This window comes from Pithys albifrons, chromosome 2 (assembly GCF_047495875.1).
Source record: "Pithys albifrons albifrons isolate INPA30051 chromosome 2, PitAlb_v1, whole genome shotgun sequence".
NCBI classification, from domain to species: Eukaryota; Metazoa; Chordata; class Aves; order Passeriformes; family Thamnophilidae; genus Pithys; species Pithys albifrons.
This window is the reverse complement of record NC_092459.1, coordinates 99,321,167-99,341,272: the sequence shown is the minus strand read 5'-3', so window position 1 is coordinate 99,341,272 and position 20,106 is coordinate 99,321,167. Positions and strand designations below refer to the sequence as shown.

Genomic DNA, 20,106 nt, shown 5'->3' with positions numbered 1-20,106 from the left:
ACACTTTTTAAATGCAAGCTGTAATATCCTTTTTTTGGACATTTTCCTGCGTGGGAGTGACTCTAAAGTAGAACATACACTGTAGATGCTGCCTGGTTTTCTCTGGAAGGCAAGCTCACTTATTGCTCTGCCTTTCTTATTCAAAGTGCAGACGAGTCCCTGTTTTCTAAATATGACCGATAGTGATGGGTTTGGTTTTGTTTTTTTTTTGAGAAAGTGTGGAGTTCTAATATTAGTAAGCAGTGTCAAGGGATGCTTGGGAAAGTCTTAATAGTTCTACTGTCCTGGAGGTCACAAACAATGTCCAGTGATTTAAAGGAATTCTCTGTAGGTGATCAGGTGGTCTAATGCTTTCTTTTAGGTCTACATTAGACACATGTTTATACAGAAACTGATAACACACCATTTTACTCTTAGACTCTTGGAGAGGCAAAATGATCCTCTCCACTAAGATGGTATCTGTTGTGTAAATGGGGCCAAGTCACTGTGAAGATTTTTCCCATGTCTTGAATTATCTGTGTTGTGATAGTGCTGATCATTATCAGGGAGCAGTATAATTTTAGGGCTTTGGTGTGCAGTCATCCCCCATGTCAAGGAGGTTTTAGCAGAACTAGTAAAAGTACGACTAGTGATGAAAATATAAATAATTTATGGAATACCTTCTATATAAAGAGTGTCTAATATTCTCCAGCATGACTTGGTTTTTTAAAATGTGACACATTATAGAGATCTATAAAGTACAAGCAGCATGAAGGTAGAGTGAAAATAGTCATGAGCTCTTGCAACTCAAGAGCCAAGTGGTGGTTAAATGAAATTGGCAAATGTCATGAAAGGTGAATACTAAAATTTTTCTTAGGCCTCAAAGGGTTTTGAGCAATTTCCTGGATGAAAGTATTACTGAGGGCTGTTAGACATGGATACCACCTCTGTTTCAATAAGTTCTTGTTCTACAGAATAGTTACAGCTGGAGGACTATATTGGGACATATTGGTGTTCAGTTTGTGAATCAGGTCGTGTTTGCTCCGTTCTCTCAGGCTTTGCTTGACACCCTGGGAAATCATTCTGGGCTGAAGCTGTTCTGAACTGCTGTGGTGATTGTTTGTTTCTGTCAGTACTTTGCCATAAGTTCATTTTGAAAAATAAATTAAAAACTCCTTGTCTTTACTGCAGGAACAACGTCTGAAATTCCTGAAGCAGCAAGATCAGCGACAGCATCAGCAAGCTGCTGAGCAGGAAAAACTGAAGCGATTAAAGGAAATAGCTGAGAATCAAGAAGCCAAACTAAAGAAAGTGAGAGCACTGAAAGGCCACGTGGAGCAGAAAAGACTCAGCAATGGGAAATTAGGTGAGTTGCTGCTTGCAGAATGTAGCCTATGATTTTTCATGAAATGCGGTTCTTGGAACTCTAAAATGTCTTGTGATTTCAACAATTCAGGTGAGTTATTTACAGCACCCCAGGAAATGCTAATCTTAACAATTTCACATCTTGTATTTACCAAGAGAACACCTGAATGACTTAGAACAAAATATATTTTCTTACTGTATTTTAAAATATCCTGTAAGTGCACCCTATATTTTGAGCCTGTATGTCTGCTCTTTAATTACAGTGCAGTTATTTTTTTCCCTTACTTGAATACCTTTGTGTACCACAGTAACTTTTTCCATCCTTGATGTCAATACATTACACACTTAGTGTTATTTTCTTGGCCTATAACAAAGCTTAGCTTGATACCCAGGTTGCCTGGCAGCCTATTTCCTTTTTCATTGTGCAAATCTGACCAGGGTCTGGCTTGCTACAGTACTAGTTGGGTGCTTGTAGTTCAGCATGTTGATGCAACATTAAATATTTATCTCAGACTTAATATCGACACATATCCTTCTGCCTACCTTTTCATACTTTTGTATATACATATTGTGCAGAACTTGTTATTTCCAGCCTGCCTCCAATGCATAGAAGGATGGTAGAGTAATACAAGATCTTGGAGCATGTGAATCTGTTTCCCTGCACCATCCCCAACAGGTCTAGCCTTGGTACTTGCTTGAATTCTTACTGATTTCCTGAACTTTGTTCTATAATAGAACAGTTTTGGCAGTGGAAGCAGCTGATGACAGATTTTTGTAATAGACCCTAAAAAGACCTCTGATCCTTTGTTTAATAAAACAGCTTGAGTGTTTTGTCACTGACTTCTTACGACTTAAATTCAGAATTTTAAATGTCATAAATATGCCTTGTGGTTGAGTGAGTGTCTTCCTGCTGAATTCAGCATTCAGTGAATTTAGGCTTCTACAGATGAATGCAGTCTGCTATTGTGGTTTTGTTTGTTTCCATATTTTAGAAAGTAAAAAAAGCGTTCTCTTTCCCTCCCCTTCAGTGCTCTAAGTAGACCAAATTTACATAACTGTGCTAGTGAGTTTTCTTTTGCAAATGGTTGGAGGAAGAGCTGGTTTGGCTCCGTTCAGCCCTGCTCTGGAGGCCGGCAGGGCACTCGCTGTCCCCTTAACCGCTGCCTTGGAAGCAGCCCACGCTCGGCTGTTTCTCAGGGCAGCTATTGTGCTCTCTTGTTCTTTCCAGTGGAGGAGATTGAACAGATGAACAGCTTGTTCCAGCAAAAGCAGCGCGAGCTGGTGCTGGCCGCGTCAAAAGTAGAGGAACTCACCAGGCAACTGGAGATGCTGAAGAACGGCCGAATTGATGGTTACCACGACAACCAGTCAGCTGTAGCTGAGCTCGACCGCCTGTACAAGGAGCTGCAGGTAATGCAAAGCCAGCTTGTGACCCACAACCCTTAAGGGCTTAAGAGTTGGTTGGGTTGTTACCTTGTTGGAAAGAAACGCCATTACTCCTGTTCCTGACAGACCTGTGTGGCTGCCTGCATGCTGAGGATGGAGGGTTAGTTGTGCTGAGTCCAGGGCAAAGAGAGGAAGGAGCACACTATGTGTATACCTTTGCATTCTGCAGATTTGGAGACTAACCAACATTTTCTCTAGAGACGAGACATGACTTTACTTTTTAAAAGGCTTTTCTCTTTGTAACTGGTTCCTGTCCCCTATCCTGAAAGTTAATTTGTTTTTATTTTTGTTGTTTTCCCCTCCTCTCCCCCTACTTTGTGAATTTATTCAGTTGAGGAACAAACTGAACCAGGAGCAGAATGCCAAGCTGCAGCAACAGAGGGAGTGTTTGAACAAGCGCAACTTGGAGGTGGCAGTCATGGATAAGCGTGTTAATGAGCTGCGAGAGCGTCTGTGGAAGAAAAAGGCAGCTCTGCAGCAGAAAGAGAATGTACCAGTAAGTGTGGGATGTGTAATAACAAAAATGTTTATTTTATTTGTTGTCTGTGCAGTCTGAAGTAAAAACTTTCTTGTGGGGAGGGCTGTTCAGATGCTAGACTTGTTGTCTTTATCCATATGTAGAGGAAATCTTGTATTATTAAAGTCCTTTTCATGGTACATTAGTGTTAACCTACTTACTCTTTACAGACAAGAAATCTTATGCTTTTGTTGATTTTTTTTTTTTAGATTTTTTTTGTTTTGTTGTTGCTTTGGGGTTTTTTTGCTATTACTACCTCAGGTTTATAATTCTTAAAGCTTTTTCAAAAAAGCATTTTTAATATTGGAGTATAATTTGCTACTTGTTTTAACCTTTTTGATTTCTCTTTCAAGCTCTGGTAGATAGATACTGCAGCATAAAATCCTTTACATTTTCTTCTTTTTTTCCCCAAAGCTTTCTTCAGATGGGAATTTATCACAGCCAGTGGCTTCTGCTCCAAGTCGAGTGGCAGCAGTAGGTCCTTATATCCAGTCTTCTACTATGCCACGTATTGCTTCCAGACCTGAGCTTTTGGTGAAACCAGCATTTTCAGATGGGACACAAGCTTTGCAGGTACCTGATGGTCCACTAAAAACACAAACTCTGCCCAACATGAGAGCTGGGAACAGTTCACAAGCTAAAGCTCCTGCAGGTAACAGCTTATGATAAATAGTTCTTATCCAGATATGTTTTGTTTTACCTAACTGTTCTGTTTTGATGTTTTGGTTTTTTTGTGTTGTTTTTTGGGGTTTTTTAAGCAGTGTTATTTGAGATGTCAGTCTTACCACTTGCAAATTTTTTTTGCACCAGTAAATACATTTTATAAGCACTGAGATTATATGATTCAGTGTTATAAATTAAGTAAATCTCTGTTAGCAATTTGAATTGTTTAACAGCGTAGAATGTAGGAGGATTTTTCTGTGAGCTAAATTCTTTTTTATTCATTTCAAAGTTGTCCTAAAGACTATACACTGAGGCAGTTTCAGGACATATCTGGTAACACCTTGGTGTCTAGATTTAAAAACTAGCAAAGCCAAGTTTTCTGATCGTGCATTTTGGAAATGACTCATGAAAAGATTACCCAGCATTACAAGAAATATTACAAAGGAGACTGCTGATTGTAGCACAGGAATAGCAATAAAGTTATTGACTTGCTGGTGATGTGGGGTTTGGCCTCTCCTACTTGGAGAGTTAATGGAGATTTGCTTGGCATCTCTCTGTGGGTTCCTCCTATGAGGCACAGTTCAGGTCCATGAGAGAAGTGTGGAGAAACTTGAGAGCTGCAAATATCTCTTCTCTGCTATCTTGGGAGAAGACCTGGGAAAGAAGAGAAACTCTGATTTTCCTAAAAGGACAAAATAGAGATGGAGGTTGCAGAATAGTTCTGTTTATTTTTTTTCTCCCTCCGTCTCCAGTTCCGATAGATATCATTAAAGTAACCACTGCCCAAAAGCACTCCAAGTGTCTCTTGCTGTATTGGAGAATGAAGGATTATTTTGTTTTATCTGGTTTGCTGATCCTAAAACTACTGGAGTGGAATTTGAGCTCTCGACCATACAAGATTTGAATTTTTGCTAGAGGAATGTGTGGTGGTGGTGAGCTATTTCAACTAAAACATCACTTCTTATTTTTTAACATTTGGAAAAATATTACTGCATTCTTAGAGTTTTTGATACTTTGTCAGAACGAAACTTTTTTCCTGCTCTTTATCATTTCTGTTTGAATTTAACATTACTTATTTGTATTATGTTATTTAAAATTTAATAGAGGGGATTTGGTGAAGTATTTAATAGCAAGTTTCAAGCATTTCCTCAGTGATTTTTGCAGATCCACATGTCTACTCCAGTGAATGTAAAGATCAGCTTTAATGCAGTACCTATATGCACATTAAATACACAGATGATTGTTCTGCTGTTTCGGATGCCACTGGCAGTGTCTGTTTGTGCTTTAAAGCATCATGATTTTCTTTGCACAATATATGATTTTCATACTTTACTAGCATCGTGTCACTTTTAACTTACTGAAAATATTCAAAAGAAGTTTTGTACTAACTGAAAAGAAGGCAGTTGAGGGAAGTTTCTTTATTGAATGCTGTAGGTGCAGGTGTGTGCTGGGACAAATAGTTTTGCTGCTGCTTTGATAGTTGTTTCTGAACTTGGTTTGCATTCTCCTTAAAACAAACCAACCAATGAATGAAAATCTATAGTGATAGGATTTATGACCAGTTAACCTGTATGTGATACTTGCACGCAGTCTAGACCTGACTCTTACAAAAAAATCCCTACCTATAATAAAGAAGTGAATAAAAATTATTATTTGATCTTAATCTGTTCCACTTGTTCTCTCCTAGGTTGTGTGGTCCCCAGTGCAAAACCATCCCCATCTGCCCCTGACTGGAGTAGTTCAAATGCAGACAATCATAGTAGTCAAGGGTCAGCCTTGACTTCAGGAAAAGGAATGGTGACTAATGAAGGACAAGGTATGTCCTTATGTGCTTGGCTAATCTTAAAAAATCTAGTTGATGATATCTGTCTTTTCTAAATGCTTCGGTAAATACTGAGTATTCATTTGTAAGCACATACACAAAAAAAATTTTGCCATACAAGCTTCAGTATGGTGTTGCGTGGATTTTTGAAAGAAAAAAATCAAATTCACCACTTACTTAAGATGACAAAGTAGATACTAATGCCTTCTCCCATGCTCCTGTTCAATTTGCATCATACAGCATTTGGCAGGCTGAGGGGCTCTTGGTGCAGGGGAAGGATGGATGCAAAAAGCATCCCTTGCATACACTGTGGTGAATATTGCCCAGAGCGGGACTCTTGTACCTACAATTGTGCCATCCCTTTTGAAAGTTGTATCCTCTGTAACAACAGCTGAAGGAGAATCTTTTCTGCGAGACAAAGAGAAGAAGGTGCGTCCATTCTCCATGTTTGATTCCGTGGACCAGTCTGCTGGGCTTGGCACCCTGAGGAAAAACCAGAGCAGTGAAGATCTCCTGCGGGAAGCACAGGTATGCAGGAAACCCAGGCAGTGCATCCCACAGGGATTACACAACTTTTCAAATGGTGCTGTCGGAAAGCTCTCTGAAAAGTACTTAGGTCATCTTTTAAAAGACTCCTTGTAAGGAAAAAAGTCTTTTAGACTTTCAATGGCAGTTGGTAACTCAAAATCATTCTCTACAGTCACTGTGATGAAAATCTACATTTCAGCTTAGTACATAAAAATGGCTGTATTACTTGTACTAGTGTGCATGTGTGTATTCTTTTCCCCAAAGACTATATGTGCAGAGGCATATACATTGTTTTTTTAAAAATAATTTACACATTTGTTTCACTATTTAGCACAATAGTGTCCTTCAAATGTTTGATTACAGCAAGACTTCCCACCTAAATTTTGGTACAAGGGCACAATTTGATCAGGTGGGATGAAGTAACAGAACTGGGAGTGACAAGTGCTTTGCTGGAAAACAACCTCTTGCCTACAGATGCTACTAAGTGTCTGTGGCATGTCTAGAGAGAAATTACTGAGCCCTGCCCTTGCTTGATGTTTGAAACATAGCTGTTAGAAAAAGTATTAAAGAGAATAAGTTCAAAGTTTCATGTAAGCAACAATGATGATAAAATGTTTCAAGCAGTCTCTTCATGTTTCTAATGATGATGAAACCAGTATTATTGCAACAGTAAAACACTTGATACTGTGTCATTCTCTGAGGCTCTTTTTTCCTTGCCAGCAGAACTCCTAAACCATGTTTTGCTATTTTGTCATAATGAATTTTTTTTTGTCTTTCAGACAACCAGTAAAAATGTAACAAAGGTGCCACCACCTGTCCCCACTAAACCAAAACAGATAAACTTGCCTTACTTTGGTCAAACGAGTCATTTGCAACCTTCTGATATGAAGCTGGATGGAAACCTGCAGAAGCTGCCTTTGGCCATTGTAGCTATGGGGAACAAGCAAAAACCAGTAGCACAGCAGTCTTCCCATCCTTCCCAGCAGATACAGCAAAGAATTTCGGTACCTCCTGCAGGTTCTTCATCTAGCCAGGATCAAATTCTTCCTTCCTCCAAGCAGGAGAGCCCCCCAGCAGCAGCTGTGAGGCCTTTTACTCCTCAGCCAGCCAAAGAGACTTCACAGCCACCATTTCGAAAGCCTCAAACTGTGGCTGCAAGTTCAATTTACAGCATGTACACACAACAGCAGACCCCTGGCAAGAACTTCCAGCAGGCAGTGCAGAGTGCTCTGACAAGGGCACAGACCAGAGGACCACACTTCTCAAGTGGTAAGCATGCGACTCTCTACCTCTCTTCTCTCTGATAAACCTCAGATAGATGTACTTTCCACCTGGTCTGTGGGTATAAAGCTCTTCCTCAGGGGAATTAAGCAGGTGAGTGCAGCTGTAAGAATCTTAAGTGGATCTTCCATGCTGCATGTATTAGCAAAAAGTCCAGATTATCTGCCATGCATTTGCAAGATAACTAATGGTAGACCTGATTGCCAGATTAATTCTGTTCAGTTTCTTGTATTATTTTGCTTCTTTGCCCTACATAAAGAATACACAACTTGATTCACCTTTCTCTGCTGTTCTTTTCTTGCTGATCAAATATTCAAACTTCTTTTTCCCCTCCCACTCCTCTCTGAATTGCTCCACAGTGTATGGCAAGCCTGTGATGGCAGGAGCTGGTGTACAGAGTCAGCTGCCACAGACGGAGAATGTCTACTCAAACCTCCAAGGCAAACCAGGCAGCCCAGAGCCCGAGACAGAAACAGCAGCCTCTGCTCATGAGAATCACGAAACGGAGCGAATACCCCGTCCTCTCAGCCCCACCAAATTGCTGCCTTTCCTATCCAATCCATACCGTAACCAGAGCGATGCTGATCTGGAAGCACTACGGAAAAAGCTGTCCAATGCACCCAGACCACTGAAGAAACGTAGCTCTATTACTGAGCCAGAGGGACCTAATGGCCCCAATATTCAGAAGCTGTTGTATCAGAGGACCACTCTGGCTGCAATGGAGACTATCTCAGTTCCATCACATCCCTCCAAACAGACGGCATCAGCTGCCAGTCCTGAAAGCCCAGCAGAAATCCCAAATCCTTATCTAAGCACAGAATCAGAAAAAGAAACAGCTGTTTCTATGCCAGAACCAGCTATTGCTGAGGAAACAGAAAACACACCATCAGATCAGAGTGAAGCTGTTCTTCCCTCTGTAGCTTTGGACACGGTACCTGAGGCTGTATCAGATAGCGAGGAACTCACGCAGCCGAAAACAGAAGAACCAAGCCTAGAAGCTCCACTGCCACTGGAGGTGTACATGGAAGAATATCCTCCATACCCACCACCTCCCTATCCATCAGGGGAACCAGAGAGTCTGGGAGAGGACTCATTCAATATGAGGCCTCCTGAAGTTACTGGACAGTTTTCCTTGCCTCCTGTAAGTATCAGCTAGCTTACAACTTGGATGCCCTGTCAATAAGTGATTTCAAGCTCTGCCATAAACTCTCTGCATTGTGTTGTAGGGCTTAAGCAGATGGGGGAGAACAGTCACTCAAATGGTGTAAAGTCTCTCTGTGGGTATCTCTTCTATTTGTGTGATGGTCTTATCTCCAAACTGAATGACAGTAATGAAAAGTTTCTGTCTCTAGAATCAAAGACATAATGAAAAGTTTCATGTGGAATCTGATACAGCTCTGAAGAGTTTAAATCTGTGTAAAGAACATTCCGTATAGAAATCTGCCTACTACACCCAAATTTTATTTCATTTTTAAGAGAAATGAAAGTTGATTTTTTTTCTTTAGGCACAGATTTCACAAGCGTTTCCCACTATTTCTAAGAGCTGGAAACTAAGTATCTTAATCCTGAATTGCATTTGTTTGTCTGAAAAGTGCCTTGCTTGAAAAATATGGAGAAACAGACTTCTTTAGTTTCTGCTTTAAAAACGCATTTGTAGACTTCAGCTGTTTGCATTTCTTCTATTTAATTCTTTCTGAATTTCTTTGAAACCTGTTTTAACATGAGTCTTTTTTTTTCAAGTTGCAGCACAATGGAGTCTCTTGAGGCTAAGGGTGTGCAGCATTTTTACTGTTTTCCTTATTTTGGAAGTTTGTATCTGTGTGTGTGGTATGATGTTATCTCACTCTTGTAGAACAGAAATGCATAATGGTTTTGGTTTCTCAAAGACTTTCTTTAAAAATCTATCACGAATACAATTTTAGTAACTTGATGCGTGGAAGAGGTTTTTTTCCTCTATCACTTCAGTGCAGGGGACTTAAAAGCTTTAAATGTGCTTTTTAACCTTGTAATTTCTGCATAGAATAGATATGGCATATTTTCATGCTTTAAAGATTTTGTTCTTGCTCCCTTTTACGGGGAAACTTGAGTGGTAGGATTTCCTAAATTGTAAGAACTCATTTCTGGTTGGCTTTATAATAATTCTGCAGTGATGAGAAAAAACCAGCCCAACTTATTAATTTCATATTTAAATACTTGGATTGTGCTGACAGGCTCTTTCTTTAAAAAGCCTGTACTTTTGATATTATGTGTAAATCAACAGGCAGAAGATTATTTTCTGTGAATCTCTTCTTATATGTCTTATCTTCACATGTTTGGTCTTGCAAAATATGAGTCATTTCTATTCATCTTTGCCTGGACATCTGTCAGAAATTTACATACCCTTATGAATAGTGTTTATTGCTGCAGCACAGCCAGCTGGGGTGAGCACTGAGCTAATGCTGGGTGCATGTTCTCTGATGGAAAGAGTACAAACTAAGCTATAGAAATCCTTGGTTTCCAGTATGAATGGGAGCATCTAAAGCATTTCTACACTTGGTTCTATATTCTTTCCCAAACCATTTTCCCTAGCTGCTTGCTCCTGCCAGCCTCTCCTAAACTTAAAAAATGTTAGGAAGGTCACATCAATGCTTACAGTAGGGTACTTCATTGAGTGTGCTACTTTGTTTGTGTCACAGCTGTGAGAGTTAATGCTAAAATTGGGGGAGGGGGGAAGGCTATTTTATCCCCCTCCGATTTTCAGGTATTTCGGAGTTTTATTGTTTTGTTGATGCTTGATCAAGATGAGTTGAACGGTGACCTTGTCCAGAGGTAAAGGCAGAGCTCTTTCACAGCATGCCTAATCTGATATATTCATAATGATTTGGGGAATTGGTGTGCTTTAATTGATCATTTCTGCTGTCATTCCCCAATAAGCAGTTTTGCATTGTTCTTTGCAGGAAAAAATGCCTGTAACTTGCATTACCTTTTCACAGGGGAAGAGGACAAACTTGCGTAAGACTGGCTCTGAGAGGATTGGGCATGGAATGAGAGTGAAATTCAATCCCCTTGCATTGCTTCTGGATTCATCTTTGGAGGGGGAGTTTGACCTTGTGCAGAGAATAATTTATGAGGTACAAATGCTAACTTGCAAGACAAGAAATAGGAATCCTCATTCTAGGAAGTTGCAGCTTTCCTGGACTGAGGAACCTAAAAGAATAGTGCATGACCTAGGTCTGTCCTTGAGGAGATATGCCCTAATAGGTCATACATAAGTGATCATACCTGGAGGCTAATTTTAGTGTGTTAAATCCACAATGGAGAGTTAGCATCAATACTATAAATTTGCAGTACAACTTTTTTCTCCTTTCTTATGTAGTATTTCATCCTCATCTTGCTTGTTATCACATAACTTAATAAGCAAAATCCACTTTTTCTGTGAACTTTGCTCACAGTTAAATAGGCAAATATAAGAAATTTGTTACAAGTACTTTTTCTAAGGTATCAAGATACTATTTCTCTGAACCACTAGGTTTTCACTGTTAGAAGGATACTGGAAATTTATATATGAGTCTTGCTGCAAAACTGGAGGATATTGTAGTCTTCTGCCTGTTGCTCATGTCCTTCCTAGAAATGTCTTGTATAAAACTCAGTTGTTCTGAAACAAGAATTTGTGAAGAGATGTTTATCCTAGAGAGTTTCACTAGAATGTGACTGGTTCCTTTCTGGCTGAATAGGTTGAGGATCCCAGCATGCCAAATGATGAAGGGATTACTGCGCTGCACAATGCTGTGTGTGCTGGGCACACGGAAATCGTGAAGTTCCTCGTGCAGTTTGGGGTGAATGTGAATGCTGCAGATAGCGATGGATGGTAAGGATTTCTTCAAGTGGCTTCTTACAGATGCTCCCCAAAAGAGAGCCATGATGGCTGCTGTGGGTCCCTCAGAATGTCCTTAATTTTGCTCCTATAGAGCTGGAAATGACTTTTCTGCTGTAGAGCAACAGCAGTTCTCTGTGGGGCATCACATGAGACTGCACAGCGGGGAAAACAGGGAAATTACGCTAGTATTCCCTACATGAAAAATCAGTGTCTGAGGCCCAGTAGGGTGGCTACAGTTGTTAGGAAACTGCTCTGATTCTGTGAGATAGTTAAAACAGGTTACGCATAGTGAGCCTTACGATGAAATTCCCAATAGTCTTCTCTGTGAGACAGCCTATAACTTACGTGTGCTCTGGGTGGAATCTATACCTGCAGACTCTCCTCAGTTCTTTGTCCAATACTTCAGACAACTTAAAAACAAAGAGTGGAAAACCACAGCCTGCAAACTATGCCTGCAACTTATAATGGGCTTCAAAACCTTCTTACAGGCAGCTGAGGAGATTATTTACAAAAGGCTGGTGGAGGAGGCAGTGATTTTACTACTATTTATGCATATAACAAGTGTCTGAGGCCTAAGACTGAGCGACTGTCTTTATTCAGCCTCAGTGGTTATCCTTATTACCTGCACTTGTCACAAAGTCAAATCTTGAAGTAATTGTCTAGATTGTAAGAGGCACAATGTAAGGGTTTTCTAATAGTGATTAATTTTTTAATTGTTATTGCCTCAATGAATTTAAAATGTGAATGGATTTTAAAAGGTAACATAACTAGAGATCTGTATGGAAACAGAGCTTTAGGTCCCAAGCAGCTCTCGATGGCTCTTGTGATCTGTGAAAAGCAATTGCTCTTGACATCCTGGTCTAAGTGCTTTGGTGGGAACCCCTGGCTGCTGCAGTACTGATTGCTAGAGGTCATACATGAAAGTGGTTTGCTCCCAGGGGTCTCTGAGCACTGCCATGAGCAGTATAAGCAAAGTGTCACCTTCCCTTCTTGCCTTGCAGGACCCCATTGCACTGTGCAGCGTCTTGCAACAATGTGCAGGTGTGCAAGTTCCTGGTGGAGTCGGGGGCGGCTGTGTTTGCCATGACCTACAGTGACATGCAGACGGCTGCCGACAAGTGCGAGGAGATGGAGGAAGGCTACACACAGTGCTCCCAGTTCTTATATGGTCAGTGCCATCACTGAGTTTTGCAGTGTGGTAGGGGCTCACCTGGCGCTTTCAGTACATTTTTGCATGAGGAGGGGTGAGTTGCACACTCAGGTCATGTGCCCACACTTTGGGTTGCTCTTGGAACCAGAGAGGTTTCAGCCAGCTTCCTGTCACAGAACGAGTGCCTTCAGGACTAACTTCATAACATTCAGCCTATGGAGTAGTTCTGAGTTACAAAAGGTTTCCCTACATTAAAAACTTTGAGTTAAGTATGTGCATTAACATCATCACTAGATCGAGGTGGCAATTAAGTGATTCTTGCCACATAAGTACTTCTTTTACATAAAAACAAAAGTGGTATGGATATCTCAGTAGGCAGTTCATACCCGTTGTCTAGTGTCTTTAAGTGAGGAGTATTTCCTAATGTGCACTTTGGAACCAAGAAAGGTATTGCCAAGTTTCTGCTTAGATGGAGATTAGTAAGCACTGATTTGACCTTACCTTTCTTGCTTTTTTTTTTTCACTTGCATTTAAAAAGAAATGCCCTATTAAATTTAGATCTTATTCAAATAATAAGACTACAGAGATACTATCTTTTAACTGAGAGAATGAATTCCCCCTAGGGTGTGATGAGTATTAGTCAATGAGGTTTTAAATTACTTTAGTGCATGTTTTCTGTGTAATGGGGTTTTAAATTACTTTTCTCTGTTTTGTATGTAGTTCTTGTCCCCTAGGCACCTACCAGCTGGTGTGTCATCTCTCTGTGAGAGGTTAGAGTAACAGCAATGTAACACAGCGTAAAAAGCTGTAATACTGCCTTTCTGGTTTTGTGGAACAGGAGAGAGCTGAGTTTGTATAAGCTGCTCAGCCAGCAAATTTCAAAACAGTCTGTCCAGCTGTCCTCACTAAGCTTGAAAACTGTATCTCTGTGCCAAATATAGTTTTCACTCTGAAGGGAGGAAGCCTTTTTAACCAGCATCAGTATCTGTGAAGCAAAATTCTATTTAGTTTTGTATCCAAACTCCAAGGGTGGTCATTGAGAGCAAATATCCAAGGAAGATTGTCAGACTAGATAAAAAAAATAATATTTGTGCAATATTTTGTACTGGCATTAACTCTGATATGAGTTATGAGATGATATCTTTGTGTTGAACAGCCCTTGAGGGATTTCTTTCAGAAATTTGTCTATTCTTGAATTCAGGTAAACAGCCCCACGGCATCCTGTGGAAAGGAGGTCCATGGCTTCATTATATATAGCATGAAGAAATGCATTCTTTTTGTGCTTTTTTTTTCCTGGACCCACCATCTGTTGATTTCACTTGATACTCTGTGTTTTGTTGGGTTTGGGATTTTTTTTTGTGTTATGAGATACTTTTCAGTGGGTCCTGAAAGGATTGTAAGGCTTGGGCCTATTGCCAGGTTTTCCAAATTGAAACCACTGAAACTAAGGTATCTATTGATGTTCAACTATCAGAGTTCCATATTGTTCCATTAGGAATTAACCCTATTACTAAGACTGGGTCTGCTTGCCTGTAGTTATAGTAAGAAATTAATTCACTAGCTAAATCTGTTTCTTGCTGTAAAAAAGCAGTTTGGAAATCTGTATGTCTGTTTCCAGAACACATAACCACATTAAAACCTGGTCCTCTAAACTCATTTGTAAGATGAGAAACCTTGCTGTAATGCATTGATTCACCTTATGCTTTTTGTTGTGAATTTATGCCCTATATTGAATAACATCAGAAAGTACAGGTAGGTTTAAATAAAACCATTAATCCTTTAGTGTTGATGGAATGACAAGTCTAATGCTGCTTAAGTGTGGAATTTTTCACTTGCTAAGGTGTAATGCTTGTGCTGTCTCTAAGAGCATGTTTTCCCTGCTGGTCTCGTGATTCTTAATACCTCCTTAGGAGACCAGATCCATTGTGTGACTCTTCTGTCTGCTTTGATGTTCAGTGCTCAGTCTTACCTTCCATGTGGATGTAGAGTGCAACTTTTCCCAAACATGTAATTATACCAAATGCAAAGCAAGAGGAGAGTTTCTCTGAGCAGAGCTTATCATGCAGTGAAAGTAATTTTAATTTTACATGATGATCTGATATGCAGAAATAAAGACCTTGATTTAAGCAGATGCTTCCTGTAGCAGATATAGGTAAAAATCCTATACAAAATGTTGTAATGGGTAAGTGATGAAAAGGGAAATGACAAGTTTTGTTGATACGGTGTGCTGTACTCTTTGCTCTTGGAAATACCAAAGCTGAACAAACCCAGTAGGATTCAGTATTTTAAAATAAAAAATTACCTAAGAGAAAGTTTGTGTAACAGTTGATAAAAATACCTTTTCCTGTTGGCTGCTTTAGATGTTGAGGAATGTGTATAGAAAGCATAGGATCTCATTTTTCGCTACAGCTGTAAAATGAGCAAGTCTTAAATAACATCTGCCAGGCATATCTGTGTACTCCAAAGCATTTTGGTTCAGAAGTAATTTACCAGAACTGTGTTTCTGAAGTTGTTGTTTAAAAACAACATGTAATCAAAATAGTGTCAGAAACTAAGGGAAATGTTTGAGTTGACCAAAAGCAGCTGGAGGGTAGCAGACAAATTTTTCAGGAACAGGTCCAAGATGCACCTTGTTTTAAAGTTCTGAAATAAAGTGACATGGGTGGCAAATGACACCACAAGCATCAAAATGACAATGGTGGTCAACTTGAGTGGGTCTTGGTATCTGCCTTTGACAGAAAGAGATTACCAATGGACTAAGAATACAAACAAGTGCTTTTTGCTCATCACTTAAGTCTAAAAGTGTGAACACAAAACCATAACCTTTATCAATCAGTGCTGCTCTCCCCATTTGCCTCATATTTTTTAAACATAGTTAAGAAAGGAATCTGTCTGCTGTGTGTGAGGACTATCTCCACAATGTCACCTCTTTCTGGACTGACTTTGAATAGGCTGATGACAACAAGGTGCCAAGTCTGATAGGAATTAATGTTTGGATTTTTTTCCTGGACTGCTCTTACGTAAGAGTAAAGTAGCCTTTCCACCTGTTGTCCTTTTCCTTCTTTTTTCTTTTTTTAAATTTAACTGCTCTGTGTTTTCAATGTTGCAGGAGTGCAGGAGAAAATGGGCATAATGAACAAAGGAGTGATTTATGGACTCTGGGATTATGAGGCTCAGAATGATGACGAGCTCTCAATGAAGGAAGGAGACTGCATGACAATCCTGCGCCGGGAAGATGAAGATGAGATCGAGTGGTGGTGGGCACGGCTCAATGACAAGGAAGGCTACGTTCCACGCAACCTGCTGGGGGTGAGTCCTTGACACTTCCAGAGTCAAAAGAACCCCACCCCAATACATGAAGTATACACAGCACTGTATACTCACTGTGTCTCTTGCATCCAGGTTAGGTGCCATTTTAAAGGTCAAGAGGAAGGAGTTGACATTCTCCATTTATTCATCTGGGGAGCAGAATGGGTGAACACCTTCTGTTTAAGATACCTAACACAGATTATATTAATGGGTGCATAAAAGAAGAACAATGTCATCACACTACTATACATAGCAGGCTCTTATAAAAACATTGTCTCACCATCTTAGAGGAAAAAATCCCCTTTCATTCAAACATGAGGTGTGCATGAGGTTTTGTTGGGCATGTTCTCAGGCACACAGTGTGATATTTGGGGCTGTCCTTTGAAAGGCCAGGAGTTGGACTCAATGATCCTTGTGGGTTCCTTACAGCTCAGGATATTCTATGATTCTTTGTGAACAGAACTGGTTTTCCTGTCCTTGAAAAAGTGATGTACTGCCATAAAGGGCTTTAAGAACTGAAGCTTATGTGAAGTGAGTCATGAGTCCTTCCCTGTCTGGGTATATACAGTGCACCTTGTGATCTGAGGTTGGTTTCACAGATACTAACACTACAAAATCCTAGGTTATGTTTTTTTCTAGTGCTGAAGAAGAAATTACATTGTCAAGAAAAGGCAGGTCTTTGTTTTCTTCTATGCTTTTAAAGTAATATTTAACAATAATATATAAATGAATGGCCTCTCCTTTTCTCATCACCTTCTGTACTGCCTCTTTCATTAAAAACAACTGTGTACAAATAAGGTAGTTTCAATTATGTCTGCACATTTCTCCTCATGGCTGAGTTGCTAGAAAACTGTGGCAGATGGACAAATGTATAAAAATTCCATTAAGCTTTTTTCTACGTATCCAGTTGTCCTGCTGCTGGAGATAAAAGGTTCTCCAAGATTAACCACTGTGAATTTTAGCTGATTGATTTATGATGCTTGAAAGAGGCTCAACCTCCTTCTTCATACAGATAATCCTTACTCTTAAACTGGTTTGATTTTGCAGAGTGACTGCATCTAATGCAAAACCGGTTTTCATTTCTTTATCACTTTCAGGTCACACCTACCCACAATGTACTGTAAAATTCTCCCTAACATAGGACTGCTGCTCAGTGTTTTCCTTTCCAAAGTAAACACTTCTAAATTGGGAGCAGCCATCAGCCTTGCACAGTAAGGTTAAAATAGCAGCTTTCTTATTTTTTGCCCTGCCCAACGTGAATTGTGCATCTGCTACTTGTTCATAAGCTTGTGCACTCATGCTGAGCACAGGTGTGTAAAAGCACAAGGAGCGTCTGTGCTTCTGTTAAAAGCAAAATAAGCACAAGGCAACAGAGCTAAATCTTGGTGTCACAACTCATCCTTGTAAGCACAATACAATCTGAACAGAATCTTTGGGAACTACCCAAACACAGCATTAACTGTTACACTCTTGTATCTGTTCAGTTGTTCTAGTACTGCCACTGAAATTTTCTGTGGTTATTCTCAAAAGTAATTCCTGGACTCTTAATACAGCAACTGAAATCCAGGCTATGATGTTCACCACAGAGGAAAGTGGTTGGTAGTTTAATCTATTCTTAAATTATATTTTTATCATAGTTGTTTTATCCTTTTGCAGTTAGGTGTACTGAATAAAAACAAGGATTAAGTTACCTGCATCTGCACCCCACCCTGTGCTGCCCTAGCTCCCTAAGCTACTAAGATAATACTGTCAAATAAAATCTTTTGAATACTGTCAGGTGTTATGATATTGTAGCTGACTAATTTCATCTCTGCTAGTGATGAAATCATAGTAGGCTGAGAAGACCTTGTGGGTAAAGCTGTTTGCTTTGTCTTAATCAATAGCTGACTATGAAAAACAAAGCAAGCCAGAGTCTGGTTGAAGGGAGAAGGGCATCTTTAAGGAGAACTTTAAATGGAAGAACCCAAGATGTAATGTAGACATGCACTGCCCTTTAGAGCATGGAGGATTCATTTCTCCTAAGCGTATGAAGTGTGTCATTCCATTTTCATATGCCAGTAGCCATGCTTTTCAGAAGAGTAGTTGTTCCCAAAGCTGCTGCAAAAGGAAGTCAAGAGCTTCCCAAGCATCTGGGCACAGCTGTGTGCTGTCTCAAGCTGTGTCCCTTGAATTGCCACCCTCTATCTGTGTGTGTGGCCAGAAGGTGTGAACAGCATGTTGTTCAGGGGTCACAGGGTGGCAGGGACCAACTTATGGCTGGGCAGTTAAATTAATTGAACTGGCACCCCAGTCTCTGCTCACTAAAGCACAGCTCCTCCAGTTCCATGGTCCTTCTGCAGCCAGGTGTTTCCAGCTTGCCCAAAGATATACATGTGTAAAAGTTGATAGGTGTTGAGAGAAAGAAAACCAAACTTTGATACCTCTCTAGTCCCACTTATAAAACAGGGAACGATGCTACAGTTCACTGAACACAAATCTCTTGACTTACAATGCTATGTGCTTTTCCAGGCCCACCCACCTGGGTAAAGCTGAAGGTGCTGAATTGTGTGCTGTTCAGTACCTTCCTTTTGAACTGACATGGCTGGCATTGTTTTAAGTTTGCCTATGAATGCTGAATTTATATTTGTTAGTGATCTGGGTGTTTTTAGAACCATGCTTTTGCTACTACAGATTACAGTAGCATTGTAGCAGCAAAGAGAAATGTTTTGGTTGTTCCTTTATTTTTTTCTTTTAAAAAAGTAACCTTTTAAAGAATATAAAATTTTCAACCTCATTTCTGTTTTACCCTCAGCTGTATCCGAGGATTAAACCTCGACAAAGAAGCTTGGCATGAAGTAGTACAGAAGCCAGATTCTTGAAGTACTAATCATGGATGACCTATGGAAAAAAAATTCATTTTGTGTTGGTTCCAATATCATGAGACTTATTTCAATGACAATGTAGTTTGAAAGCTATGAAGAATGTGCTTTGAAAACAAATGAAGGATTGATGCATTAGCAAATGGATGAGGGCATTGTACAAGATGAAATAATGCTTACAAGCAAATGAAATTCTGCTGTCTTGGGTCGAAGCAAGCCATTATGTTCAAGTACCCACTTGGATTTCTTCAAAAATGACAGAAGAGAATTTCACATTTTTCTGTATAAAGTACGTGAACCTTTTCAATTTACTATTGAAGGAATCATCATGAAACAGACAATGTGGCTTTGTCCAAATTTATCCCAAGGCGTTTTCCAGATGGGAGAAAGAAGTATGTGCACAGCCCCCAACGGCTTATTGCTGGAAGCAGAATGTTTGTTAAAGAAGCTAAACTGGAGTGCACCTGAACAGTGACAACCACCTGGCCTGGCTGATCCATTAAGCAATAACTTTTAAAAAAGCTGTAGCATCTTAGACATTCTGTGTATTCAAAATATTATGTGCTGTAACAGACAAGGTAGTTTTAGATTCCTCTTTTTACAAAGAGTCTCATGTATTTATTGTATTTTATACTTTGAAGACTAAATGTAGAAACTTTCTGTAGTCCTTGACAACTTACTTGTTTTTACTTCACTGTGATACCATTAAACTTTTGTCTCCTCTTCAGCTTTAACTCTGGGTATTTTAACGGTAATTATTTTATTAGACCGTCTGAAAATGTTACCAGTACAACACAGTCCTGTTCTGCATTACACTAATATTCAACTACTTCCTGTATTAAATTGAGTCCCTCCTCCCCCATCTATTCAGACAGTCTTTTGCATTTAAAATTAAGCTGAATCTGTTAGTTGCACATAACCTTTGTTAACCTAAACTAAAGGACTTAAGAAAAAAATTTGGTACAGGTATTTTCCAAATAAAGCCTTTCCTCTGGAACTAGCCTTTTTATCTCTCTATTTGGGAATAATTCAATAATAAACACTGTTTAACAAAGGATCAGATATTTTCTTAAGGGTATTTATGAAGTGCCTCACCGTGAAGCCTCATGTTTTCCTACTAGGTAAGCCCTTACTGCTTTCTGAAAAGGTGCCTGTTAAGTACAAGAAATGGTTTTTAAGGAGGACACAGTTCCTCAGGGAAAATGTAAAACAGCAGCAATCTTTGCAGCTCATGATGTTAATAGTTTGGGTGTGGGGCATATAGGATCAATCATCCATCTTAGAAACCTTTAGCTTTTTAAGCTCCAGAATGTTATTTTTCACCTTTAAAAG

General features: G+C 39.7%; 1 protein-coding gene across 5 annotated transcripts in view; it reads left to right on the top strand.

Moving 5' to 3' along the window:
* TP53BP2 (tumor protein p53 binding protein 2) overlaps positions 1 to 19,831 on the top strand; it is a 48,258-nt gene extending 28,427 nt beyond the window's left edge. For 4 of the 5 annotated variants that reach the window (XM_071579375.1, XM_071579394.1, XM_071579386.1 and 1 more), the window contains exons 6-18: positions 1,171 to 1,345; positions 2,573 to 2,754; positions 3,122 to 3,286; positions 3,722 to 3,959; positions 5,658 to 5,786; positions 6,184 to 6,320; positions 7,100 to 7,589; positions 7,961 to 8,742; positions 10,574 to 10,711; positions 11,315 to 11,448; positions 12,459 to 12,625; positions 15,717 to 15,916; positions 18,708 to 19,831. In XM_071579375.1, the coding sequence (XP_071435476.1) occupies positions 1,171 to 1,345; positions 2,573 to 2,754; positions 3,122 to 3,286; positions 3,722 to 3,959; positions 5,658 to 5,786; positions 6,184 to 6,320; positions 7,100 to 7,589; positions 7,961 to 8,742; positions 10,574 to 10,711; positions 11,315 to 11,448; positions 12,459 to 12,625; positions 15,717 to 15,916; positions 18,708 to 18,749 (2,979 nt within the window). In that variant the 3' untranslated portion in view covers positions 18,750 to 19,831. Of the gene's footprint in view, positions 1 to 1,170; positions 1,346 to 2,572; positions 2,755 to 3,121; positions 3,287 to 3,721; positions 3,960 to 5,657; positions 5,787 to 6,183; positions 6,321 to 7,099; positions 7,590 to 7,960; positions 8,743 to 10,573; positions 10,712 to 11,314; positions 11,449 to 12,458; positions 12,626 to 15,716; positions 15,917 to 16,376; positions 16,503 to 18,707 lie in introns of all 5 variants that reach the window. The other variant, XR_011699821.1, reaches the window with a different exon arrangement.
* Positions 19,832 to 20,106: the final 275 nt, after the last annotated feature.